Source organism: Oncorhynchus tshawytscha, linkage group LG01 (assembly GCF_018296145.1).
Source record: "Oncorhynchus tshawytscha isolate Ot180627B linkage group LG01, Otsh_v2.0, whole genome shotgun sequence".
In the NCBI taxonomy this organism is placed as follows: Eukaryota; Metazoa; Chordata; class Actinopteri; order Salmoniformes; family Salmonidae; genus Oncorhynchus; species Oncorhynchus tshawytscha.
This window is the reverse complement of record NC_056429.1, coordinates 48,591,652-48,619,574: the sequence shown is the minus strand read 5'-3', so window position 1 is coordinate 48,619,574 and position 27,923 is coordinate 48,591,652. Positions and strand designations below refer to the sequence as shown.

General features: G+C 39.9%; 1 protein-coding gene across 1 annotated transcript; it reads right to left on the bottom strand.

The window, feature by feature from the left end:
* Window positions 1-242: 242 nt before the first annotated feature.
* Window positions 243-27,003, bottom strand: LOC112252321 (V-set and transmembrane domain-containing protein 4). Its single transcript, XM_024423444.2, has 8 exons — window positions 26,593-27,003; window positions 18,678-19,124; window positions 4,971-5,021; window positions 4,661-4,771; window positions 4,287-4,320; window positions 3,935-4,071; window positions 3,579-3,652; window positions 243-2,832 (listed from the first exon to the last, which is right to left on the bottom strand). Exons 1-8 carry the CDS (start codon window positions 26,642-26,644, stop codon window positions 2,650-2,652), a joined length of 1,089 nt encoding a protein of 362 aa, XP_024279212.1. The 5' UTR covers window positions 26,645-27,003; the 3' UTR covers window positions 243-2,649.
* Window positions 27,004-27,923: the final 920 nt, after the last annotated feature.

Genomic DNA, 27,923 nt, shown 5'->3' with positions numbered 1-27,923 from the left:
CCCAAACTATGGATATATGTCTTAGTACATATGTACATCTATTTAAACCTCACCACAAACTGCCATGCAATAATTTGACATGATTTCTGAAATCAAGTTTGTAGGAGAAATAAAATCATAAAACATCCAACTTTACAGTATATAAATATTAGTAGAGTAGGAAATAATAGACAATACTTATTTTTCTACATTTAGTCATCTTCACTTTTGCAAAGACAAAGACCACAACCTGGAAGTCAGAGTAAAGGTGTAAACAGCTTTATATTTGTGTTAGTCTCAGTGGATTGATTCCAGGGATAACACTCCAATGCTCCTGTGGTCGGTCAACAAAATATGGTAAAACTATGTTTGTACAATAACATTTCAGATACATTGTCATGTGATTCCAAATAATTGCCATTTGTGTTTGTGCATAGATTGTTGTACAACTAACTTCCTCAACAGTAAGATAACATATGAACATGAACACATGGACTGGGGACAACTAGATTTTAATCATTCTGGAAACATTCTATAAACATTGAGGGAATTGTTTTGTGCTCCCTGATATGAACATTGTAAGAATGTCATCACAACTGGACAGATTTTGGGAACCTATGTAGTGTCATGTACCCACTGTTCCCACATCCTAATTAAATATTCTGGGAAACGTTGACGTACTCAGAACGGCTGTTCTGTTAACATTCTTGCAACCTCAAAAGAATGTTTTGTGCACCGTGAAACAAATATCTGAATGTCAGCACAACTGGACAGTTTTAGTGTTATAGGAACAAATATCTTGGCATATTCCCACAATGTTCCCAAAACCTAAATAAATGTTTTAGGAAATTTGAAAGAACATAAAAAAATGTGTTCTGGGAAAGTTCTTGCAACTATTAAAGACCATAAGAACAATATTCTGGGAGCATTCTTGTAACATCAGGTAAATGTATTTTGCACCCTAAAAGAAACATTGTATAATCATCCACACAACTGGACAGTTTTGGTGTTTTGGCAAAAATATATTTTGTGATGTCACCACAATGTTCCCACCAGACTGTTCCCACAACCTAATGAAACATTCTGGGAACCTTTTAAAGAACAGACTACATTTTGTATTGGGAAAGTTCTTACACGTCAGGTGAATGTTTTATACAAACACTATTGTTATGAGAACATTTGCCTCAACCTAGTGAATGTTCTGGGAACTTTTACAGAACTAATTTTGGTTTGCTGGGCTCTGTCTTTAACTTTTGAGCGTGATGCTAATTGTGCTAAGTGGAGTGGCTTAATAGACTGGAAAATAGTCCCATAACTCTCCCATAGAGCCAGCTATGACCTTCTCAGAGACAACAGTCCACGGCCGTTCTCTCTCCTCCACTGGCTTTATGATATTAAACGCCACACCGTTGGGTTCCTCAGAATAATTAAATCAAATAAATTATAGCACCTAGGCAGAACCATCTTGTAGTTTAACCCAATTATAGTGCACTGTAAAGCTAATTATTAAGCGTGATTACAATTTGTTTAATTTGAATAAATGTTCCCATTAGAGGGTTCATCCCAGTCACTGACTCCACCTCCTCCTCCTTCATATCTCTATTCTCGCTCTCTGCCCCCCCCCCTTTCTGTCTCTCGTTCTCTCCATCCATCCCATCACTCCATCCATCCTTCACAATCTGACCTTCACAAAATGGCCTCCTCCTTCACCCCTGGTGGGCAGTAGAGCATGGAACCTCCTACCTCCGGGATGAGTCACATTTGTTTATGTCTGTGGTGTTTATGACTGGGGTGTGTTGTTGAAAATCTAGAACATAGACTGAAAATGAGGAGTGCTGCTGTGCTTTAGTAAGATGTCTGTCTTTCTGTCCCGTGAGATCTCTGTGTCTATAAGCTATTTCTAGTGTTTAGCCTTAGATTTTCTGCCATATATTTTCCTGATTACCCTGATGTAGATGTGGGTCTATATGCTCAAGAGAGTCGTTTAAGAACTCAAACAGTTTATTGAAATGGGAAACAAATATGAAAAGAAGGACCATATCATATGTCAGGTTAAATTCAGTTCTAAAATTATGTATACAGCAATTTATATATGAAACATCTCCACAATCATTAGATACATTAGTAGCCTATTTACACATTTCAACATTAAACAGAGTTCCAATGCTTTCTGCCTGAGCCAACGTGTTGTTTTGCCAATATGTTTGCAAGGTAATGATATACAGTAGCTAGCATATACAATTTCTAGCATTGTTGAATGCAGAAATTATATACAATTATTTTACACACATCTCTAACACAGATAATCTGGCACCTAGGCAAAACCACCAGAGATGCACACTAAACAACCCCTCAAAACCACATAGATATTTCATCAATAGTGTCAAGGTGTGAAGCAGGTTTTTCTCGTTTATCTCGTTGAGTCCTTTGAAATAATAATGGGTTTGTTTAATTTCTTTTCAATGAACTCTGTCTGAAACCTTGAAGGTTTGTAGCTTGTGCCAAAACATTGGCTCAGCAGGCTAACACAGTCTATTGGTGCACATCAATGGCCAAAAGGCAGTGCCAAAGATCCGATGAGTCTATGTACTGTATCTTGCCAGGTCGCCTACACAAAAAACAAAAAAAAAGTTTTCAAACTCAAAGTTCTTTCCTGGTTAAATAAGACATCTACAGCGGTTTCTCCCGGAATAGGATCTGGGCGTAGACAGTGTCAGAGCTGGAAGGGCTGGAGGCTAGAGGCTCGGGGATGGAGAGAGAAGACGGAGAGGTGGAGCAGGAGGGCGTTTCAGGCCTGGGTCGTACTAGCTCCAACTCTGCATACGTCAGGCCGTCCTCCTCATAGACGCTCGACTGGAAGAGAGGAGAGGAGTGGAAAAGGAGAGTTGAAGGTTGACATAGTTCAAACCTCTCTCCCTATCATTTGCAGTCATTGAAGGTATTTGTTTATAACAGGATAACATTTAGTATAACAGGAGAACACTCTGTGTAGTGGAAGAACTGGACAGGGATCTAAGGAGGGGGAATTTTCTGTAGTGGTAGATCATTCGGTATAAAAGGACCTCTATCCCATGTCCTCAGATCCCTTTCTAGTCACACTAATCCAATCAGCAATCTGCGGCGAGCGACTCTGTTCAGGTCCTTCCTTGCCAATCAAATTCAGACCAGGTGAATTACAACCAATTAGAGCAACCCTTTGCTACCAGATTGAAAAATAATTGGTGATCCTCTGATTTTTTGTTGTGGTCAATATTTTTATGACTGAATAAATAATTGCGTTGGGGAAGCAATAAAATTGACTAGAATTGGCAGGCTCATAACAGGAGGACAGAACAGCAATAATAACCGTAGAGAACACATACAACAGCCCTCTGAGACCCGCTCCCTTAGCTTCTATGCCCAATAACTCAATTGAAAAATATATGAAAATGTGCTTTTAAATGTAAACCTTGTACAATTTGTAAAAAAAATAGATTAAACTCAGAAAATGATTAATAAAGGATATGACTTAGAAGGCAGAAATCCTGTAATGTAATAATATAACATTAATGTGTTGTAATGGGCTGAGGGTGTGGGTGAACAATAAGAGGAGCTCTTACCCTAACCGGCCTCCTGGGCTGGCTCTTTAAACGTAGAGGCTTCCTGGGACTCTGTCTCTCTGTAGCTACAGGCACTGGAACAGAATAACATGATTGATTTCTACTAGGTCGAAACTGTAATAGGTATTCTAAGTTCTTGTTTATCTAGGATTATCTATCTATTCTCATATAAATACTAGAATGGACATTTCCATTCTGGTCAACGTTCTGTGCTGGTTGCGGACCGGCGGCCAATTTTGACATAGCCATGAATGTATTGTCAAATTGCCATGGTCTAAAGGTGTTTCCCCATTCTAGTCATTATATTTGAATGCTACTGTTGGGAGGTCATTCTTGAGTACATAGATGTATTGTACCTTTATCTACTCTGTGTGGTGGTGTCTCTGGTTCTCTGGGTGTGTCTCTCCTGCATGCTTTGTGTCTCTTTTCCTTCCTGTGGTTTCCAGGAGACAGGCTGGAGGAGCTCACTGAACTGGTCACCGTCTCTCCAGAGCTGGGGTTACACAGGAACAGCAGGGGTTAACATTAATGGGTGTTTAAGCAGCAATGACCGTCAATCACCCTTATAAGATATAAGTTATTCTAGAAAGACGTAACTTTGGAAGTTGCCTAAATTGTATTAATCTATGATCTTCCAAGTTGTGTACAGTATTAATGTGAGCTTTAGCTATTGATCATGGAGATTATGAATTAATGGTAAAGACTTACCAGCTCTCTGGACACTTGACCAGGTAATAACTGGCTGTAGAGAAGAGAAGTCAGAGTTAGGGGCTAACAGGGGGCAGCAGGTAGCCTAGTGGTTAGACCTTTGGACCAGTAACCGAAAGGTTGCTAGATCGAATCCCTGAGCTGACAAGGTAAAAATCTGTCGTTCTGCCCCTGAACAAGGCAGCACTGTTCCTAGGCTGTCATTGAAAAAAAAAAGTTCTTAACTGACTTGCCTAATTAAATCAAAGTTTAAAAAACAAACAATGATGGTACAGAATTACATAAATACTGCTTCTTTCTTTACGCCAAGCACACAAGGCTACGAAACACAAGTGACGGGGAAGATAAATTGTAACCTTTGAGTGTGTGTTTACCTTTTTTGAGTGTATGACGTGTGTGCAGGTACTGGCAGGTGAGGACCAGCGTGAACAGGAAGATGGAGAGCAGTCCCAAGGAGCAGAGGAGCACTGCACACAGGTACACATCTGGAACACACATACATGTTTTACTATCAAAGTGGGGACACATCTATAACACATCTGGAAGAGTTAGACAGGCACAGGAATGTCATGTTTTGATTCCAGATTGGGTTTGTTTCTGATTAGAAAGAAGTGTAACACTAGTGCTAATGTTGTCAGTACAGGACAAAGATGGGCTGAGTAAAGACATATGAGAAAATTCTACCTCCAAATAGACGCCACACTCCCTCATCGCTCCTGTCCAGTGGGATGTATACTGACATAAAAAGAGAACATTGGATACAGTAAGTGAAAAATCAGTAGATATTGGTAATATAAATGTCAAGTGCTTCATTTTACTCACCTGTGGGCAGAGTTAGCACTTTTTTAGACTTTACAATTGGTTTCAATTGACATCAAGTGCACCTCAAGTGCTAAATCAAGTGCACCTCAAGTATTTGTCATACTACTTTGTGTACTGTATGTATTTGACCCAGGTCTGGACATTAGCATTTCATCTAATGTAGTCTAAGAAACTCAATGAAAACAGTAGAGTTGAATGTTTGCTGAAGACAGAGGAAAACTGAAATATGTATGTTAGTGAAATGGTACATTCTTTGTGTGCATTCACCCATGGCAGCAGACAGACTCCCTCAGTGGTTCACAGAAATACACTGAAATACACCCAGGCCCAGACCGCCATCAGACTGAGGCAGAGAGAGATGACTGCAGGGCATGCCAAACCCACACAACCCCACAAACAGGGCTGGCTGGAGAGTGAGGGGGTTCCCCCATTTACAAGTCTACTGAGTTGTGCGGGCGTGCACAGTATGAATGTGTGTGGATATGAGTGTGCCAGATAAGGCTTTCAGTATGAGCCAAGGGCATTTAGGAGAACAGAGGAGAGGAGTGAGATTGAGGAGAGATGGAGGATAGACAAAGGAGAGGAGAGATGAGAGGTGTTCTACATACTTAGCCTCTGAACCTGTAAATGAGATTTTAATATGCCTCTTTAAAACAGGGAGTGATACAACATTAATACTGACTCACTTCAGTTAACCTGAGATGGCTTTCTTTTCTTACCACCCATATAGCATATCTGCTCCAGGTACATTGAGATAATGCTGTCATGTTTACATTTTTACCTAAATATTGACATTTACATGATCTCAGTAATAGTTAGTGATATACTGTAGAGATAGAGCGCATAAAGCTAGCTGTATTTGTCTGAACAGAGGCTAACCTTGCTGATAACTGAAGTGATGCGGAGGGCTGGAGTTCCAAGAAAGATGAGGTACAGGCTTGTTAGTGAGGGGCTCACAGACACACACAGTACTAAATATTTATGTTTGAACATCTTGAAGAACGATCTGGCCTTAATGGTCATGTACTCTTATAATTTCCACCCAGCATAGCCAGAAGAGGACTGACCACCCCTCAGAGCCAGATATTTGGACACAGCCATGGTTTCATCTGTTTCTACTAGTACTATAGCTTCTACATCAGACAGATGTGCATTGAGAATATAAAAGCATTACTGAGGCCAGATGTTCAACCTTATATACTGTTTGCTGTAGTCAAAAGGCAGTTGAGCAATTGTATGTTTATTTATTTTACCTTTATTTAACTAGGCAAGAACAAAATCTTATTTTCAATGACAGCATAGGAACAAGTGGGTTAACTGCCTGTTCAGGGGCAGAACAACAGATTTGTACCTTGTCAGCTTGGGGATTTGAACTTGCAACCTTTCGGTTACAAGTCCGCCACTCTAACCACAAGGCTACCCTGCCGCCCCAATGTATGTAACAGTACTTATGATGTCATATAAACATACTGTATGAAAGATTATGTTCATGTCTATGAACAGCACTGACTGTTCTCCTCAACGTAGTTGAAAAGAGCAGAAGTCAGCATTTGTCTGCAGACAGTGGTCTGGGGTGAGTGTGTGGGCGAGAGTTGGCCATCCCTCTGCTTGATACAGCATCTCTACTTTGACTGGTTTGGGTTAGGGTTAAGTGTGTGGGCGAGAGTTGGCTATCTGGTATAGCATATTTGTTCCGAGGTGAGTAAGTGGGCTGTCTCAGCAGGGTGTAGTCTTTGTTTTCTGACTGAAAGGGACTGAGTTGAACAGGCAACTACACTTCATGTCTCGCCTCTCGCTCTCTTCTCTCCCCCCTCTCTCTCCCCCTCTCTCTATCTTCCTTCAGACTGTCTTACGTGTGTTTTTGTGCAGTAATTCATTTCTGAGATTCCAAAGGTTTATACAAAGTTGCCAATGTATTTGCAATTGATATTAACAAGCGACATATAAAAATATGCTTTAAATGAACACAGAAATGACCACATTAAAAAAGAAGCAGTAGACTATTATAATCAATTTAGTTATATTTTGCTATTAGTAGGCTACGGTCTGTATTTGCCTCAATATATTTTAAGATGTGTAACCTAACATGTGTGCAACGATGTGCCAAATCTGTGATTTTGTGCATTTTCATAGGGTAAGCATTATAATAAGGCGCCTCAATATTTGCAGCCGTAGGTAGTAATATCTCTGTAGGAGCTGATCCGTTGTCAGTATTGTGTAATAATTATAATGTTAAGGAAAGATTTGAATGGAGAAAGTTGATCCATGAGCAGCACTCCCTTTCTTTCGATCCTACTCTATCATTATTGTTCCATCACTATCAGGAACCTGGCCCCGGCATTTTTTCATGCCACGACCCACTCATCCTGCTGTGTTGAGAATCCGGGGTCGTATTCATTGAGCATTAAACAGAGAAAAACAACCTTACTGAAACTACCTAAAGTTGATCTCCAATAAGAATCATTTTCCATTGCAAAATAGTTTTATTAGTCGTACAGGATGCACATGGTATACACTGTCCAGCTAAATGCTTACTTGCAGGTTCCTACTCGACAATGCAACAGCAATTAGAAAAAATAAAATATAAGAATAAGAACATAAAGTAAATGGCTCAGTAAAATAGAATAAATATTTTAGCATAAGTATAATATCGGAAGGCAGAAGTTATAGTCCAATATTTACACATGTTTTGGGGACGGGGGGATTAGGGGACAAGTGTTTCAATTATGCAGTATTTAGCAATAATAATAATAATAATAATGTTTGCCGTAATGAATATAACCCCAGTCTAAATGAGTTTTCCTGGCGATCCTGGACCCAAGTACAAAAACAAGCTAGTTAGCTGATGTCTGGTATAATTTATTTGCTAAAGACAAGTGAAAGCTAAATTATAGACTATTTGAAACTGATGGAAACCCAGGAATTCCCTGTAATTCACAAGGAAACACTGAATGGATGGAAGAAATGAGCCTGTCTCTCTGTGAGTCAAGCTAACCCCAGTATGCTTCTGTCATGATGTTGGCCTGGGGGGTAGGTTTATGACAGTCATAAATACCTCTTCCCCCCTTTTTCCTCTCTACCCTACTGAGGTTACATTTGCAAAATCCTTGCAGAGAACGTCTGAGAATGTCAGAATGTGGGGGGAAATGAACTATATTCGGGTAATCCGAACAATTGAACATATGCGGTGGTACTTATTAATGAATATGATGTCAGTTCGGTTGTCATCTGAGACATTCTCATCAATGATAAGATGACATAAACTCTACAGTGGAAAGTCTACACATCAGAGTTATCGGATTCACATGGAATTGTGGTTCAATTTAAATGTTTGAATATTAAATTATTTGTGATGGGATGAAATGTGATTTTAGCTTCTAAAATGTGAGATGTGGGTTTTCATAAGATATTGCTGCTCACTCAGTGGCCCGCCCACGTGAAGAGACAGAGGTTGTAAACTATGACACACACCCCTTTTCTCCCTCCTATTATATAAAGCCTTGACGACAACATAACGTCCTGTTCCGAGGATATGAGGGTGACGGTCCTATGTCAGAATGGTTCAGATAATAACTACAGAACAAAGCCAACATCAGCATGAGCTTTGGTTGCGAATGGTATGAACTTTTGAACTCTTATTCACTACAGAAGTGATACCTCCTAGCTGTTGAGTTAGCGACCGCAGCTGCAAACGCAGGTTAGTATCCCGTCTATCACACAACGACGTTACTACAACGTATCCAATTGACAACCAGAGTCATTCTACAAAGGACAGAGGACTCGGTTTGGCAACACGGCCTTCCATCTACCACCAACCTACTGAAGCGCAGCTCAGAGTAAATATTTATTGCATTTTCCTTTTCCAAATGGGCGGTAATTTAGAATGCATAAGATACTGTATTTACGATAGCACATCTTTTTTCCCTTTGTTCCTCAGTCTCCCGCTCTTTCACTCAACCCAGGCCCTTTTCCTTTGTGTAACAAGTTGTCATATCTGTTCCCGCACGCTAGGGACGTTTTCCTTTATGACGTCATTTGTAATCAAGTTATGATTAATTGTGTGTATGTGAATTCTGTGTGATTAGTTAGGTTTTTAGTAAATAAATATTTAAACCCAATTTTGTATTGCTGATTCAAATTGTTAGCCAGGGTCCTTGCAGATATCAAAGAATTTACAACTTTCAGATGAGACTGAAATAAAATGAAGATTAATGTTGACTGCTATGGATGTAAAATATTACTAGGTCTTTAAGAGTTTATTCGGAGGATAACAGCTCTATAAATATTCTTTCATGGTGCCCGACTCTCTAGTTAATTCCATTTACATGATTAGCTCAATCAGGTGATATTAATTACAGAGAAATTGTTTTATAGAATAGCATGTCATATCACATAATCTGGCATAGCCAAAGACACGACACTTCCATGTAAAAACAATGAGTTCACACTGTGTGTGTGTGTGTATGTGTGTGTGTGTGTGTGTGTGTGTGTGTGTGTGTGTGGCGTCGGTATGGAGATTTATATATATACTGTATATAGAAAACAATATACAAGCAGTGAGTCACAAACAAAAAATGTGTTGTGCAAATATAAAATGCAACTTTTAAATAAATATCACAGTCTGTAAATATTCCCATATAGTTTTACAAACATATGTCATGATCCAAAAGCAAATGAGTCAACAAATGATGATTTGCAAATAAATGCAACAGATTTTTTTTTATTAACACGGCACACTTTACAAACATACTATGTTTGTTACTTTGCGAACACAACAGTTGTCAAATATGTTTTCGTGAATGTGACAACATTTGTGACTCAACAGATTACTTTTGTGGTTTGCATTCATGTATTTGTGACTTGCATTACATTTGTGACTGCCCTCCCATATTTATGATTTGGCTGTGTTGCTGTGCAGATCAAAAACACAGCATGCATATTTGGACTTCCTCAGTTCTCATCATTCCTTTAATAAGGCAAAAAAATAAAAATAATAGTAAGGCAAAAAAATAATAATAATAATATATGGAATATTTTGTTTTAGGTGTAAGTATAAGATGTTTGTTACATTTGACATTGTCCATGATTTTTACTTATTATTCATTCACACAGGGTCTTTCTTAAAATGTATACTACCGTGCTCCGAGCATACTGTGCTCCGAGCACACAAAGTGGAGCATGGGAGGGTCAGAGTATGAGTCCAAATCAAAGTCTGCAAAACGGAGCACGGAGGGCACTTCTCGAATGTGTACTTATTTTGAAGCATGCAGCGATGCAAGCTTCAACGGAAAGTATGCAAAGAAATATGACACAACCACCAGAAGAGGCATGACTTGATGTACTGTAGTTCTCCACCTAGAAGAAGTCATTTTCAGTCAACCCATCTTTGGACGCTCCCGGTAAGTAAAACACTACAATGTCACACACGCTATGAGATCCTCTTGTGTGCAGTAGTGTAGTGGGTGATATACACAGGTACACGCCGTATACCCACTTTTTTTTCAGTGCTTATACTCACTTCCCACTTGCGTATCAAAGTAGTGTATGCTGTATCAATTATGTAGTACAATAGATAATCATGCACAAACTAGTCTAAACAATTGGAAAGTATGTGAAATAATGTCAGCAAAAAAAGAAACGTCCCTTTTTCAGGACCCTGTCTTTCAAAGATAATTTGTAAAAATCCAAATAACTTCACAGATCTTCATTGTAAAGGGTTTAAACACTGTTTCCTTTGCTTGTTCAATGAACCATAAACAATGAATGAACATGCACCTGTGGAACGGTCGTTAAGACACTAACAGCTTACAGAAGGTAGGCAATTAAGGTAAAAGTTATGAAAACGTAGGACACTAAAGAGGCCTTTCTACTAACTCTGAAAAACACCAAAAGAAAGATGCCCAGGGTCCCTGCTCATCTGTGTGAATGTGCCTTAGGCATGCTGCAAGGAGGCATGAGGACTGCAGATGTGGCCAGGGCAATAAATTGCAATGTCCGCACTGTGAGACGCCTAAGACAGCGCGACAGGGAAACAGGACAGACAGCTGATTGTCCTCGCAGTGGCAGACCACAGGTATCAACACCTGCAGAGGATCGGTATTTCCGAACATCACACCAGCGCGACAGGTACAGAATGGCAACAACTGCCAGAGTTACACCAGGAACGCACAATCCCTCCATCAGTGCTCAGACTGTCCGCAATAGGCTGAGAGAGGATGGACTGAGGGCTTGTAGGCCCGTTGTAAGGCAGGTCCTCACCAGACATCATCGGCAGCAACATCGCCTATGGGCACAAACCCACCATCGCTGGACCAGACAGGACTGGCAAAAAGTGCTCTTCACTGACAAGTTGCGGTTTTGTCTCACAAGGGGTGATGGTCGGATTCGCGTTTATCTTTGAAGGAATGAGTATTACACTGAGGGCTGTACTCTGGAGAGGGATCGATTTGGAGGTGAAGGGTCCTTCATGGTCTGGGGCAGTGTGTCACAGCATCATCGGACTGAGCTTGTTGTCATTGCAGGCAATCAATGCTGTGCGTTACAGGGAAGACATCTTCCTCCCTCATTTGGTACCCTTCCTGCAGGCTCATCCTGACATGACCCTCCAGCATGACAATGCCACCAGCCATACTGCTCGTTCTGTGCGTGATTTCCTGCAAGACAGGAATGTCAGTGTTCTGCCATGGCCAGCAAAGAGCCCGGATCTCAATCCCATTGAGCACGTCTAGGACCTGTTGGATCGGAGGGTGTGGGCTAGGGCCATTCCACCAGAAATGTTTGGGAACTTGCAGGTGCCTTGCTGGAAGAGTGGGGTAACATCTCACAGCAAGAACGGGCAAATCTGGTGCAGTCCACGAGGAGGAGATGCACTGCAGTACTTAATGCAGCTGGTGGTCACACCAGATACTGACTGGTACTTTTGATTTTGATCCCCCTTTGTTCAGGGACACATTATTCAATTTCTGTTACTCACATGTCTGTGGAACTTGTTCAGTTAATGTCTCATTTGTTGAATCTTGTTATGTTCATACAAATATTTACACATGTTAAGTTTGCTGAAAATAAACGCAGTTGGCAGTGAAAGGACATTTCTTTTTTTGCTGAGTTAATATTTAAATAACATCATGTGTCATGCAGCAAGAGTGCGCAGTTGCAGGTTGTTGCATAGAGCAACTCAGAGAAAAATAACAGTAGCCGGTGGGGTAGGTAGGAAAGACGGTGGAACTTATGATATTGACCAGTAAATACTAACTAACTAACGCAACAATGGGTACACAAACAGGTATTGACTTAAAAAAAAAAAAAATTGGTAGATCAACTTTTTTTTTACTACAGATAGATTGTATCTTCCATCAATGTAATTGTCTGCATAATTTCCAATTCCTCATATATACAGTTGGGCAAAAAAGTATTTAGTCAGCCACCAATTGTGCAAGTTCTCCCACTTAAAATGATGAGAGAGGCCTGTAATTTTCATCATAGGTACACTTCAACTATGACAGACAAAATGAGAAAAAAATTCCAGAAAATCACATTGTAGGATTTTTTATTAATTTATTTGCAAATTATGGTGGAAAATAAGTATTTGGTCAATAACAAAAGTTTATCTCAATACTTTGTTATATACCCTTTGTTGGCAATGACAGAGGTCAAACATTTTCTGTAAGTCTTCACGAGGTTTTCACACACTGTTGCTGGTATTTTGGCCCATTCCTCCATGCAGATCTCCTCTAGAGCAGTGATGTTTTGGGGCTGTTGCTGGGCAACACGGACTTTCAACTCCCTCTAAAGATTTTCTATGGGGTTGACATCTGGAGACTGGCTTGGCCACTCCAGGACCTTGAAATGCTTCTTACGAAGCCACTCCTTCGTTGCCCGGGCGGTGTGTTTGGGATCATTGTCATGCTGAAAGACCCAGCCACGTTTCATCTTCAATGCCCTTGCTGATGGAAGGAGGTTTTCACCCAAAATCTCACGATACATGGCCCCATTCATTCTTTCCTTTACACGGATCAGTCGTCCTGGTCCCTTTGCAGAAAAACAGCCCCTAAGCATGATGTTTCCACCCCCATGCTTCACAGTAGGTATGGTGTTCCTTTGGATGCAACTCAGCATTCTTTGTCCTCCAAACACAACGAGTTGAGTTTTTACCAAAAAGTTATATTTTGGTTTCATCTGACCATATGACATTCTCCAAATCTTCTTTTAGATCATCCAAATGCTCTCTAGCAAACTTCAGACGGGCCTGGACATGTACTGGCTTAAACAGGGGGACACGTCTGGCACTGCAGGATTTGAGTCCCTGGCGGCGTAGTGTGTTACTGACGGTAGGCTTTGTTACTTTGGTCCCATCTCTCTGCAGGTCATTCACTAGGTCCCCCCGTGTGGTTCTGGGATTTTTGCTCACCGTTCTTGTGATCATTTTGACCCCACGGGGTGAGATCTTGCGTGGAGCCCCAGATCGAGGGAGATTATCAGTGGTCTTGTATGTCTTCCATTTCCTAATAATTGCTCCCACAGTTGATTTCTTCACACCAAGCTGCTTACCTATTGCAGATTCAGTCTTCCCAGCCTGGTGCAGGTCTACAATTTTGTTTCTGGTGTCCTTTGACAGCTCTTTGGTCTTGGCCATAGTGGAGTTTGGAGTGTGACTGTTTGAGGTTGTGGACAGGTGTCTTTTATACTGATAACAAGTTCAAACAGGTGCCATTAATACAGGTAACGAGTGGAGGACAGAGGAGCCTCTTAAAGAAGAAGTTACAGGTCTGTGAGAGCCAGAAATCTTGCTTGTTTGTAGGTGACCAAATACTTATTTTCCACCATAATTTGCAAATAAATTCATTAAAAAATCCTACAATGTGATTTTCTGGGTTTTTTTCTTTTAATTTTGTCCGTCATAGTTGAAGTGTACCTATGATGAAAATGACAGGCCTCTCTCATCTTTTTAAGTGGGAGAACTTGCACAATTGGTGGCTGACTAAATACATTTTTGCCCCACTGTATATAATGTAAAAAGCTGTCATCGAGGCAAAGGGTGTCGATTTGAAGAATCTGTTTGTTTAATACTTTTTTGGTTACTACATGAATCCATTTGTGTTATTTCATAGTTTTGATGTCTTCACAATTTTTCTACAATGTACAAAATTGTAAAATTAAAATTAAAAACTTGAATGAGTAGGTGTTCTTAAACTTTTGAGCGGTAGTGCATAAATATACAGGTGAAGTCAGAAGTTTACATACACCTTAGCCAAATACATTTAAACTCAGTTTTTCACAATTGCTGATTTTTAATCCTAGTAAAAATTCCCTGTCTTAGGTCAGTTAGGATTACCACTTTATTTTAAGAATGTGAAATGTCAGAAAAATAGTTGGTAGCATTGCCTTTAAATTGTTTAACTTGGGTCAAACATTTCAGGTAGCCTTCCAAAAGCTTCCCACAGTAAATTCCTTTTGACAAAGCTGGTGTAACTGAGTCCGGTTTGTAGGCCTCCTTGCTAGCACCTTTTTCAGTTCTGCCCACAAATGTTCTATAGGATGGAGGTCATGGCTTTGTGATGGCCACTCCAATACCTTGACTTTATTGTCCTTAAGCCATTTTGCTTCAACTTTGGAAGTATGCTTGGGGTCATTGTACATTTGGAAGACCCATTTGCAACCAAGCTTTAACTTCTTGACTAATGTCTTGAGATATTGCTTCAATATATCCACATAATTTTCCTACCTCATGATGCCATCTATTTTGTAAAGTGCACCAGACCCTCCTGCAGCAAAGCACCCCCACAACATGATGCTGCCACCCCCGTGCTTCCCGGTTGGGATGGTGTCTTCGGCTTGCAAGCCACCCCTTTTCCCTCCAAACATAACGATGGTCATTATGGCCAAACAGTTCTATTTTTGTTTCATTTTGTCCCATTTGCTAACTGATGGTAGGCTACACTGAGACACCAACAACACTAGTCTGTCATATGTACTTACCCACAATCCATCTCCTTAATGCTGAGTGCCAAGCAAAGAGGCATCAGGTCACATTTATTTAGTCTTTAGTATGACTCAACCAGAGATCGAACCCCCACCCTACCAATCTTATGGTGGACACTTTGCCACTGATTTGCTGCTACTGTTAAAGTCACTGTAATAGTAGCAGTAGTAGTAGTATAGAATACCAGAAGTCACATTGCAATAGTAGTAGCCTTAGTTGTAGGACTGTAGAAGTTTTGTAGAAGGAGGAACTGAGGAAGTTTTGCTTGAGAACTGAGGATTTCCTAGTATGGATGCCTTACCATTAATCTGCGCAAACTGATCTGTAAAACGCAACTCACAAATAAGTGAGCCAACTTACATACTGCACACTGTATCATTTCTGATTGGCTTGAAGGCCATTCTAGAGTGTGCATTATTTCCCTATAATGCAAGGTATCATTCAATGGCTATGAATTTCATTCTTACTTTTCTACAGTATCTTTAAGCTGCTTTTCAAAGCATATTTGAAGACATTTTTGGCATTGTTGAATTCACTTTTCATAATAGCAACTAGGACTGATAGTTTGGTTTGGCTTACCAAGGCAACTACTGTAGCGATCACACAACTTGCTAGCTACTTCAGTGGATGTTGAACACATTTCTACCAGTAAATGAACATATTTCTAGAGGGGCTCTATATGTTCTGTGAAAAATAATGCAACTCCATGGAAGGTGAGTTCCACTCTGTTGACACGCCATGGAAAACACATTCCACGTCATTCATTATTTTCCATATAAGGAATAGCCCCTCATTGATTATCCCTTACTAATATACCAATAAAAAAGAGGCTTCCAAACCTCTCTGCCAATAACAGTTCGTTTTCAGTTTTCCCCTTCCCACTCCCCAATGCTCCTAGCAAAATTCATGCTTGAGAAATTGTTATTCGCTATGAATAACTTTGTTTCTTTTTGACAATTTTTATTTATAACAATCACATTAAGGTACTTAATTGTTATCGAGAAATGATATGATATTGAGGTAAAAATGGCTGCATTGGGCCTTTAAAAGTGAGTAAAGTTTATTCAATTTAAGAGACAAGTAGGAGAAAATGCCCATCGTTCCTCTTAAGACTTAGCCGCACCCCACACATGTAAACACACGAGTCAGCAAGGTATTGTCTTCCAGAAAGTATTATCTGGCAGCAATTAAAACTGTGAGTCTTTCTGAGTAAGTCTCTAAGAGCTTTCCACACCTGGATTGTGCAACATTTGCCCATTATTCCTTTCAAAATTTGTCAAACTCTGTCATATTGGTGTTTGATCATTGCTAGTCAACCATTTTCAGGTCTTGCTATCGAATTTCAATTCTTTTTTTCAAGCAGATTTAAATCAATGTATCAGTGTATATTAGGCCTTGTGTTTTAGGTAATTTTTCTGCTGAAAGGTGAAATCATATCCCAGTGTTTGGTGGAAAGCAGACTGAACCAGGTTTTCCTCTAGGAAGTCCATTCCGTTAATTTTTCATCCTGAAAAACTGCCCAGTCCTTAACTCTATTACATTTATTTGTTATCCTTAAAAACTACCCAGTCATAAATGATTACAAGCATACCCATAACATGATGCAGCCATCACTATGCTTGAAAATATGGAGTGGTACTCAGTGTGTTGTATTGGATTTGACACAAACATAATTATTTGTATTCAGACATTAGTACTGTAGTGCCTTGTTGCAATTTAAAACAATTCTGTACAGGCTTCCTTCTTTTCATTCTGTCAATTAGGTTAGTGTTGTGGAGTAACTACAATGTTGTTGATCCATCCTCAGTCTTCTCCTATCACAGCCTTTAAACTATTTAACTGTTTTAAAGTCACCATTGGGCTCATGGTGAAACCCCTGAGCGGTTTCCTTCCTTACTGGCAACTGAGTTAGGAAGGACACCTGTATCTTTGTAGTGACATGGATGTATTGAGTGACATGGATGTGACATGGATGTAATTAATAACTTCACCCATGCTCAAAGGGATATTCAATGTCTGTTTTTTTTATGTTTACCCATCTACCAACAGGTGCCCTTCTTTGTGAGGCATTGGAAAACCTCCCTGGTCTTTGTGGTTGAATCTGTGTTTGAAATGCACTGCTTGACTGAGGGACCTTACAGATAATTCTATGTGTGAGGTACAGAGATGAGATAGTCATTCAAAACTCATGTTAAACACTATTATTCCACACAACGTGAGTCCATTAAACTTTTTATGTGACTTGTTAAGCAAATTTTTACTCCTGAACTTATTTAGGCTTGCCATAACAAAGGGGTTGAATTCTTATTGAGTCAAGACATTTCAGTATTTCACTTTTAATTCATTGTAAATAAATAAATAAATAAATCCCCAAAAATGTCACTTCGACATTATGGGGTATTTACTGTGTCTAGGCCAGTGACAATTTAATACATTTTAAATTCAGTCTGTAAAACAACAAAATGTGGAGAAAGTCAACAGTAGCATAAGAATTATTTGTTGAACTGCTTAATTGAATGATATTATTATTATTATAACTTCACAAAGCCAGATTACCACAAAAAAACAACAGACTAGTCATCATCATGCCTGTTTTTCTTCACCTTTTTCTTCCTTTTTCCAGGCACTGTACTGTATATACTGACTAAGGAAGCCTGTGACATGACAGACCAATCAGGACTCATATCTCGGCATGTCCAACCACTCCACTATTTCAGCCAGGAAGGATCCTTTCTTTCTCGCTGTATAGCGCAGTGTTTTCTACTTCGCTAAATTAGGCTCATAATTTAACATTTGTATACATATTTTCGTATCCTATTCAAGTTTGTAAGTAAGCCACATGAAAGTTCAAGAAGGCATTTTTCTGTAAACAGCCCTACTGTGAAGTAGGAACTGGCGTCAAACACCAGATCCTGTTACCTGCCACAAATGTTTTCACATTAACATTGTGTTTGCAAGGTAAGAAATATACTACAGTAGTATTGTGCTGTGTTAATCAGAAAAAAATCTGTCTTGCATTTATTTGGTAATCAGCATTTGTTTTTGACTAATTTGCTTTTGGATCATGGCATATGTTTGTGAAACTATATGGGTATCTTTAAAGACTCAGATTTAAAGACATCTTTTGTTTGTGACTCACTACTCATATATTTGAAACATTTTGATAAATATCTATCTCCATACGTTGGTCCCAGGTCTCCCCATGCTTCATATTGTTAGCCTCCAGGCCTGTTTACTGTACATGGCAGGAAAATCTTGTAGAGTTGAAATTATTGTGTGTCTACACAAGTAGATAGTTTTACTGGCAGTCAGTTATCTGTGGCATAACAACCAGGGCCAGGAAAGCTCTATTCTGAGAGCTGTGACTGACTAGAGGTAACCTCTCTCTGATTTTGAGCTGAAGGAAACAGCTGTGTAACTGACCTTGAGACCATCCTTCTTTACATAACCATAGAGCAGTCCTGGGCAGTAACACACACACACACACACACACACACACACACACACACACACACACACACACACAAGCACATGAACACACCCATAGGTACACATGAAAAAACACACATGCACAACTCACATACTCTTACCAGTGAGCTGGGCTGCAGAGGTGCCATTAGACGAAGCCTTCCAGCTGTTTCTGTGTCTGCGTATCTCCTGGACCCTACAGGTATAGAACCCTCGGTCCCTTCGTGTCACATTCAGAACCAGCAGTCCATACACCTCTCCCTCTGTCCTTCCCTCTCTCTCCTCATACAGATGGAACTTGGGCTGGGAGAACCGGCAACTGTAGTTCCCATATATCTGTATCTTCTTCATGGTCAACTTCACAATCAGCTGTTCAGGAAGAGGAGGAGATGGGGATGGAGGGAGAGGAGGGAAAGAGGGAGGAGGAGGAGAGAAGAGCCATCGGAGGACAAGGAAGCTGTTGCTCCTCTTCTTCTGGGAGACAAGGCAGGACAGGTTCAGGTTCTCACCCTCACTAACCATTACAACTGGCCCAGGGATCACGGTCACGTTCAGGGCCTCACACACACCTGTGGGGTCAAACATACTGTTAAAGTAATTTAAATGTTGAAAGATAATGATGAAATAATTCCACTCTGAAACCTTATAACTGTATGAAATTGATTAGAATCATACATTTGTTATCTGATGGGTTTGTTTAGGTTTAGTCAATAAATTATATATCTGTACAATAGATCTTTATAGTATCTTAAACACAGACTGTCTCAGCAAAATTTGGTGCCGACCTTGGCTGGGGGCCACTGAGAGATTTGGGAGAGGGCAGGGAGTACTTCTCACCGCCTCCCTAATCTTGAGAGAGGACAGGGAGTGCTTCCCACGGTCTCCCTAATCTTTGTTGGCTGAATAGTGATACAGTATGTGCGTAGGATACCTACTGTTTGTGTGTGAATGTAAGTGCGTAAGGAGCCAGTATAAAATTAATGATTTTGTACAACGGACTAGCGCTCTCGTGAATAAACATTTTGACTATCATTGCTGGGCCTCCGTCTGTTTCATTCAACCAGAATCTTACAAATTCTGGGTCGCAGACTGAGTAGTTTAATTGAAGTGGTTTATGAACATTGAGAACATAATTCTCATAACACATACACACACCCACATGCACGCATACACGCCCACACACACCTACTCAGAGACTGTACTGACACTATTGCTCAAATATACTCTATCTGTGATTCTAAATACTGTACATTATCACCTCTTGAATAACAACTGTAACATTCATACTGGATCATCAGTACATTTATAGATAAATAGAAGTCCAGACAGGGTCTGGAGAGGTTTAAGAGAGGTTCATAGATTTTGACTTGTTCACAGACTGTACACTTTCTTAAGGGGGGTTGTGTGTGTTGATGCCCACAGTGCTACCAGCTGGGTCAGGTCTGTTCAGGGGATAAGTCTGTCTGGAAACAGTATGGACAATTTGCCAGCGGAGACAGAACAGCTACAAGTGGTACACATTTATCTACTGTACAGAGAGAAAAGGGGAAGAGAGAGAAACACGATAGGATAACAAGGACCACCTGTGTTCCATAAATAGTGTGTGTGTGTGTGTGTGTTTACTATAGAGCTTTAGTCTTGTTAATATTTCCTACCCCTACAGTCTGTCCATGAGAGTTCATATGTTACACATTTCAGACAGGAAACGCCACGTATTAAATTAACCATTTATAAGAAAGATTACAATACATGCAATACATTAGTCTTGGCGTTAGGCTCTGCTCATTCAGGGTAGCTCACTGCCAGAGCATGCATATTGTTAAGATAATAATAATTACAGGCATAGAGCATGCTAAACCAATTCACCTACAGGAAGGAAACACAGAACCAAAAAGGTGGAGGCTGGGGGGAAAGCAAGTAACAGACATGCATGCGAGTAACGCATGTTCCTGCAATAGCATGCCACGAGAACACCAGTGCATAGTTTGCGCATGGCAGCCATCAGAGAAGTATGTGCAGAACCTGGTGGACTAAATAGACCACCATATTAACGTGGAGTGATGAATCTAATTGGTGCAATACCAGCTGATGCTATCAGCTTATGCCAATACTCTTGTTTCCTGTATGAACTAGCGCTGCGCATCATGCACATACAGTGGGGAGAACAATTATTTGATACACTGCCGATTTTGCAGGTTTTCCTACTTACAAAGCATGTAGAGGTCTGTTTTTAAAAAAATCATAGGTACACTTCAACTGTGAGAGACGAAATCTAAAACAAAAATCCAGAAAATCACATTGTTTGATTTTTAAGTAATTCATTTGCATTTTATTGCATGACATAAGTATTTGATCACCTACCAACCAGTAAGAATTCCTGCTCTCACAGACCTGTTAGTTTGTCTTTAAGAAGCCCTCCTGTTCTCCACTCATTACCTGCATTAACTGCACCTGTTTGAACTCGTTACCTGTATAAAAGACACCTGTCCATACACTCAATCAAACAGTCTCCAACCTCTCCACAATGGCCAAGACCAGAGAGCTGTGTAAGGACATCAGGGTTAAAAATGTAGACATGCACAAGGCTGGGAAGGGCTACAGGACAATAGGCAAGCAGCTTCTTGAGAAGGCAACAACTGTTGGCGCAATTATTAGAAAATGGAAGAAGTTCAAGATGACGGTCAATCACCCTCGGTCTGGGGCTCCATGTAAGATCTCACCTTGTGGGGCATCAAAGATCATGAGGAAGGTGAGGGATCAGCCCAGAACTACACGGCAGGACCTGGTCAATGACCTGAAGAGAGCTGGGACCACAGTCTCAAAGAAAACCATTAGTAACGCACTACGCCGTCATGGATTAAAATCCTGCAGCGCACGCAAGGTCCCCCTGCTCAAGCCAGCACATTTCCAGGCCCATCTAAAGTTTGCCAATGACCATCTGGATGATCCAGAGGAGGAATGGGAGAATGTCATGTGGTCTGATGAGACAAAAATAGAGCTTTTTGGTCTAAACTCCACTCGCCGTGTTTGGAGGAAGACAAAGGATGAGTACAACCCCAAGAACACCATTCCAAACCATGAAGCATGGAGGTGGAAACATCATTCTTTGGGATGCTTATCTGCAAAGGGGACAGGACGACTGCACCTTATTGAGGAGAGGATGGATGGGACCATGTATCGCGAGATCTTGGCCAACAACCACCTTCCCTCAGTAAGAGCATTGAAGATGGGTCGTGGCTGGGTCTTCCAGCATGACAATGACCCGAAACACACAGCCAGGGCAACTAAGGAGTGGCTCCGTAAGAAGCATCTCAAGGTCCTGGAGTGGCCTAGCCAGTATCCAGACCTGAACCCAATAGAAAATCTTTGGAGGGAGCTGAAAGTCCATATTGCCCAGCGACAGCCCTGAAACCTGAAGGATCTGGAGAAGGTCTGTATGGAGGAGTGGGCCAAAATCCCTGCTCCAGTGTTTGCAAACCTGGTCAAGAACTACAGGAAATGTATGATCTCTGTAATTGTAAACAAAGGTTTCTGCACCAAATATTAAGTTCTGCTTTTCTGATGTATCAAAGACTTATGTCATGCAAAAAAATGCAAATGAATTACTTAAATATCATACAATGTGATTTTCTGGATTTTTGTTTTTGATTCCGTCTCTCACAGTTGAAGTGTACCTATGATAAAAATTACAGACCTCTACATGCTTTGTAAGTAGGAAAATCTGCAAAATCGGCAGTGTATTAAATACTTGTTCTCCCCACTTTATGTTTACGTCATAACCACTAAAGGCTATATAATGTATGTTCACTGTAGATATGAATTGGTCCATTCATCTGATAAGTTACGTGTGTAAAAAAAATGTTTTAGTTGTTTCAACTCATTTAAGTAACTGGTTCCACAGGCTTTTTTTGTTTGTTTACTCAACAGTTCGGTGTTATCTGCAAAAAAAGTATATTAAAAATTATATGTTTGTTTAACTTGTCTATTCATTCAAGTATGAATTATTATTTGTGCATCTTACCTAAAAAAAGACTGTGGAATTAGTTACACACACAGTGCTTTTAACATACAATGTAGTTACACAGCCTTTTTCAGTTAAGATGCTCAGATAATAAGTTATATGTGAACAGACATGTGATATGTGAATGAACAGACAAATTGAGAAATCATATCATTTAAAATATATTGCATTTTTGTCTAAGTTTTCTCAAGTTGGAGCTAAGTCTTGGCCAACTATTGTTTTTTTAGTTCAGGTAACACTTGGACCGAAAAGTTGAATTAACAACAAAATGGCTGTGGAACCAGTTACTTAATAATAATTAGTTGAAACAACTAGATTTATTTTGCAGTGTATGTACGGAATATCTTTATGTCATAACCATGTTCATATGTTGTCCATGACCACGCCATAGAGACAAAAGCCCACAGGTGCATACATGGGCTCTGGTCAAAAGTCGTGCACTATTCGGAATAGGGTGCAATTTGGGACAAAGACAGTGACACTGAAGTCAGAACAAGGGCTGAATTCAACCAAACCACAGCTATGTCTGCGCTGTTTCTTTGTTTACAAAACCAGTGCACGCAAACACACACATAATAACACACGCACGCACATCTCTGCAGAGCATGGCGCTTGCAACGCGAGGATAGTGGGTTCCACCCATACGTAAAACATGTATGCACAAATTACTGTAAGTCACTTTGGATAAAAGCATCTGTTTAATGGAATATACTATATATATATATATATATATATATGGGGCAAAAAAGTATTTAGTCAGCCACCAATTGTGCAAGTTCTCCCACTTAAAAAGATGAGAGGCCTGAAATTTTCATCATAGGTACACTTCAACTATGACAGACAAAATGAGAAAAAAAATCCAGAAAATCACATTGTAGGATTTTTAATGAATTTATATGCAAATTATTGTGGAAAAAAAGTATTTGGTAAATAACAAAAGTTTATCTCAATACTTTGTTATATACCCTTTGTTGGCAATGACAGAGGTCAAAAATTTTCTGTAAGTCTTCACAAGGTTTTCACACACTGTTGCTGGTATTTTGGCCCATTCCTCCATGCAGATCTCCTCTAGAGCAGTGATGTTTTGGGGCTGTTGCTGGGCAACACGGACTTTCAACTCCCTCCAAAGATTTTCTATGGGGTTGAGATCTGGAGACTGGCTAGGCCACTCCAGGACCTTGAAATGCTTCTTACGAAGCCACTCCTTCGTTGCCCGGGCGGTGTGTTTGGGATCATTGTCATGCTGAAAGACCCAGTCACGTTGCCCTTGCTGATGGAAGGAGGTTTTCACTCAAAATCTCACGATACATGGCCCCATTTGTTCTTTCCTTTACATGGATCAGTCGCCCTGGTCCCTTTGCAGAAAAACAGCCCCAAAGCATGATGTTTCCACCCCCATGCTTCACAGTAGGTATGGTGTTCTTTGGATGCAACTCAGCATTCTTTGTCCTCCAAACACAACGAGTTGGAGTTTTTACCAAAAAGTTATATTTTGGTGTCATCTGACCATATGACATTCTCCCAATCTTCTTCTGGATCATCTAAATGCTCTCTAGCAAACTTCAGACGGGCCTGGATATGTACTGGCTTAAGCAGGGGGACACGTCTGGCACTGCAGGATTTGAGTCCCTGGCGGTGTAGTGTGTTACTGATGATAGGCTTTGTTACTTTGGTCCCAGCTCTCTGCAGGTCATTCACTAGGTCCCCCCGTGTGGTTTGCTCACCGTTCTTGTGATAATTTTGACCCCACGGGGTGAGATCTTGCGTGGAGCCCCAGATCGAGGGAGATTATCAGTGGTCTTGTATGTCTTCCATTTCCTAATAATTGCTCCCACAGTTGATTTCTTCACACCAAGCTGCTTACCTATTGCAGATTCAGTCTTCCCAGCCTGGTACAGGTCTACAATTTTGTTTCTGGTGTCCTTTGACAGCTCTTTGGTCTTGGCCATAATGGAGTTTGGAGTGTGACTGTTTGAGGTTGTGGACAGGTTATATTTTATACTGAGAACAAGTTCAAACAGGTGCCATTAATACAGGTAACGAGTGGAGGACAGAGGAGCCTCTTAAATAAGAAGTTACAGGTCTGTGAGAGCCAGAAATCTTGCTTGTTTGTAGGTGAGCAAATACTTATTTTCCACCATAATTTGCAAATAAATTCATTAAAAATCCTACAATGTGATTTTCTGGATTTTTTTTCTCTCATTTTGTCTGTCATAGTTTAAGTTTACCTATGATGAAAATTACAGGCCTCATCTTTTTAAGTGGGAGAACTTGCACAATTGGTGGCTGACTAAATACTTTTTTTGCCCAACTGTATGTATATATATATATATATATATATATATATATATATATATATATATATATATATATATATATATATATATACCTAGCTTATATACTTTCGATATGTGGTTGATTTTGAGGTGCTAGCACTCTGAACTTCAAAACTGATATATGAGGAGTTAGTGACTGCTTATCTCCTGTTGCTGACAGATGGTAGATACAATGCCTTGCAAACGTATAACAAAGTCTGATTAAAATGAATTGAATTATGATTTTTATTTGTCAACAATCTACTCAAAATACTCTAATGTCAAAGTGGAAGTTCATAACTAAAATATAGTCATTGCATAAGTATTTCGACCCTTTGTTTAGGCAAGCCTAAATTAGTTCAGGAGTAACATGTGGCTTAACAAATTACATAATAAGTTACATGGAGTCTCTCTGTGTGAAATAATAGGGGTTGACAGGATTTTTGAATGACTAAACGTTGCTCTGTCCCCCAAACATCCAACATCTGTAAGGTCAATCAGTCAACTATTGAATTTCAAGCACAGATTCAACTAAAATGACCAGGGAACATTTTGAAAGCCTCATAAAAAGGGCAGTGATTGGTAGATGGGTAACAATAACAAATCAGACATTTATAATCTCTTCATGCATGGTCAAGTTAATAATTATGCTGTGGATCATATATTAAACAACCTAGACACATCAAAGATAGTCATCCTTCTGAACTGAGCTGCAGGACAGGAATTAAACTGCTCCAGGGATGTAATGGAATAAAACTAGTGACTCCACAATAATGACCTAAATGACACGGTGAAAAGAAGAATATAAATATACAAACTATGCCAAAAAATGCATCTTGAATTGCAACAAGGCACTTAAGTAATACTGCAAAAAAAAACACAGTAAAGGAATACACTTTTTGGACTAATTGCAAAGCATTATGTGTGGGGGGCTGCGTCATGGTATAGGCATGCTTTACTTCGGCAAATACTGGGCGGTTTTTAGGATTAAAAGAAACGGTATGGCGCTAAGCACAGTCTGCTTTAGTCTGCTTTACACCAGAAACTGGGAGAATAATTCACCTTTAAGCAGGACAATAACCTCCAACACAAGGCGAAATCTAAACTGGAGTTGCTTACCAAGAAGACAGTGAATGTTCCTGAGCGGGCAAGTTACAGTATTTACTTAAATCTGCTTGAAAGTCTATGGAAAGACTTGATCCCCAACATCTTGACAGAGCTTGAAGAATTTTGAAAAGAATAATGGGAAAATATTTCACAATCCAGGTGTGCAAAGCAAGTATAGACTTACCCAAGAAGACTCATAGCTGCAATCAATGCCATAGGTGATTGTAAAATGTATTTGATGCATGGAGCCATATTTTAGGTATTTAATTTCTATTAATAAATTTTTTTATTAAGAGGTTCTTCCACTATTCCAATTAAATACATTTTTATGCCCTTTGTAACACAATAAAATGTGAAGAATGTTTGTATGGGATAACATATAAAACAGTGGCCTGACAATGTACTGTATAAGTTCACATGGTTGAGAGTGAAGAGTATCCTGACAATTCAAACTGAAGAATGTGCAAAAGTATTTATTTATCCCTACTTATACAGAGATAAATTAACAACAAGTAAATACAGGGTAGTAGTATGTTAGTACAGAGGTAGTACAGTATGTGAATACAGTAGTAGTATGTAAGTAGAGCACCTTACCTGCTATGAGAGCTCTAGTCAAGAGAACGTACATTACAGAGGAGAAGTTCATTTTCCACAGTCAACCAATCCATAAACGCACACTGCACCTTTACAATAAACTACGCAATAAAACAAGATGTAGCTATACATCTAGACACAGCCACGTAACAACTCTCCAGTAGTTACACCATCCTCCAGAGCCCAGGCCACCATCTAGCCTACTCTACTTTTCTCTATTTTTGTCTCTTCTCTCTCATTTTCTTTCTCTGTTCCCAAAATCACAGTGTGTAATAAGAAACAGTACATGCTCTGTTCTCACTTAGAAACTCCCCTCAGTTCTTTCTTTCTCATTCTCGCTCTCTCTCTCTCTCTCTCGCTCTCTCTCTCTCCCCTGTTAAATGTAGGGAAATGTCGTTTCCTGAGTGGTGTTTTGGAACAGCCGCAGATTTCCAGCTGAAGCTGCCTAAGAAGCATTAGGCAGGCCTAGCGGGCATCTTTTTGTGTGTGTGTGTGTGTGTGCGTGCGTGCGTGCGTGCGCGTGTGTGCGTGCGTAAGCGTGACCTGTGTCTGTGTCTGTCTCTCCAACAGAGTGGCAAGGTTAGTCTCAGGCTGTGGTCAGACTGGTCCAGTAGACTACAGGCCTGCTGGTTTAATGACCAGGCTAAAGTGCTGAGCTAGTATTACTGCTGGCTCTAGGCCATCCCTAGCCCACTGATGTTACACAACACATAACCCTTTATATACTATGTCTAACAGCCTTCAGGAATCACTCTTTCAAAATTATTTTTATTTTACAATTTCTGTTATATAGTGTTGTTTAATTTTCATGCAGATTAATGTGAAATCACATGTAGTTTACACCTTTCCTTTATGCTCTAGCTGATGACTCCACAATTGGCAGCCAACTCAGAGCTGAGTTTTGGAATTCAGGAATAGAACACTGAAAATAATGACATTTCCAACCTTTTAATGGTTGCATGATGACAGATAAAGGTTATAACCATGTGTGAGTGCATTTTATAAAGTGTTAATAACTGCAGGTCAAATTTGGCTTACTATTTGGCAAGTACTGAACAGCTATCACACTATTTTGACCAATACGTTATAAAAGCTACCTCAATGTAAAGTGTTAGCACTTTGTCAAATGTGGCTGGTGTCATGCAAACTTCACTTTTTCCAATCTTGTGCAGGATGACATTGAAAGCTCTTCCTACATTAACTCCTTTTGTAAAGATTAATTTACTGTACAGCAACACAACAATGTCTTCCAAAAGGTAGCGTCACGCCTACTTGACACTCGTCCCTCAACTGATAGTTGCAGATGGTTTGTCGCACTATCTGACGTAAAA

Excerpts from the sequence above, each read along its gene's own strand:
- LOC112252321 (XM_024423444.2), bottom strand. The coding sequence starts at position 26,644 with ATGAACTTCTCCTCTGTAATGTACGTTCTCTTGACTAGAGCTCTCATA. Across the intron at positions 19,125-26,592 it reads GACTAGAGCTCTCATAGCAG|GTGTGTGTGAGGCCCTGAAC; the intron begins GTAAGGTGCTCT and ends TTGACCCCACAG. Across the intron at positions 3,653-3,934 it reads ACCACACAGAGTAGATAAAG|TGCCTGTAGCTACAGAGAGA; the intron begins GTACAATACATC and ends ATTCTGTTCCAG.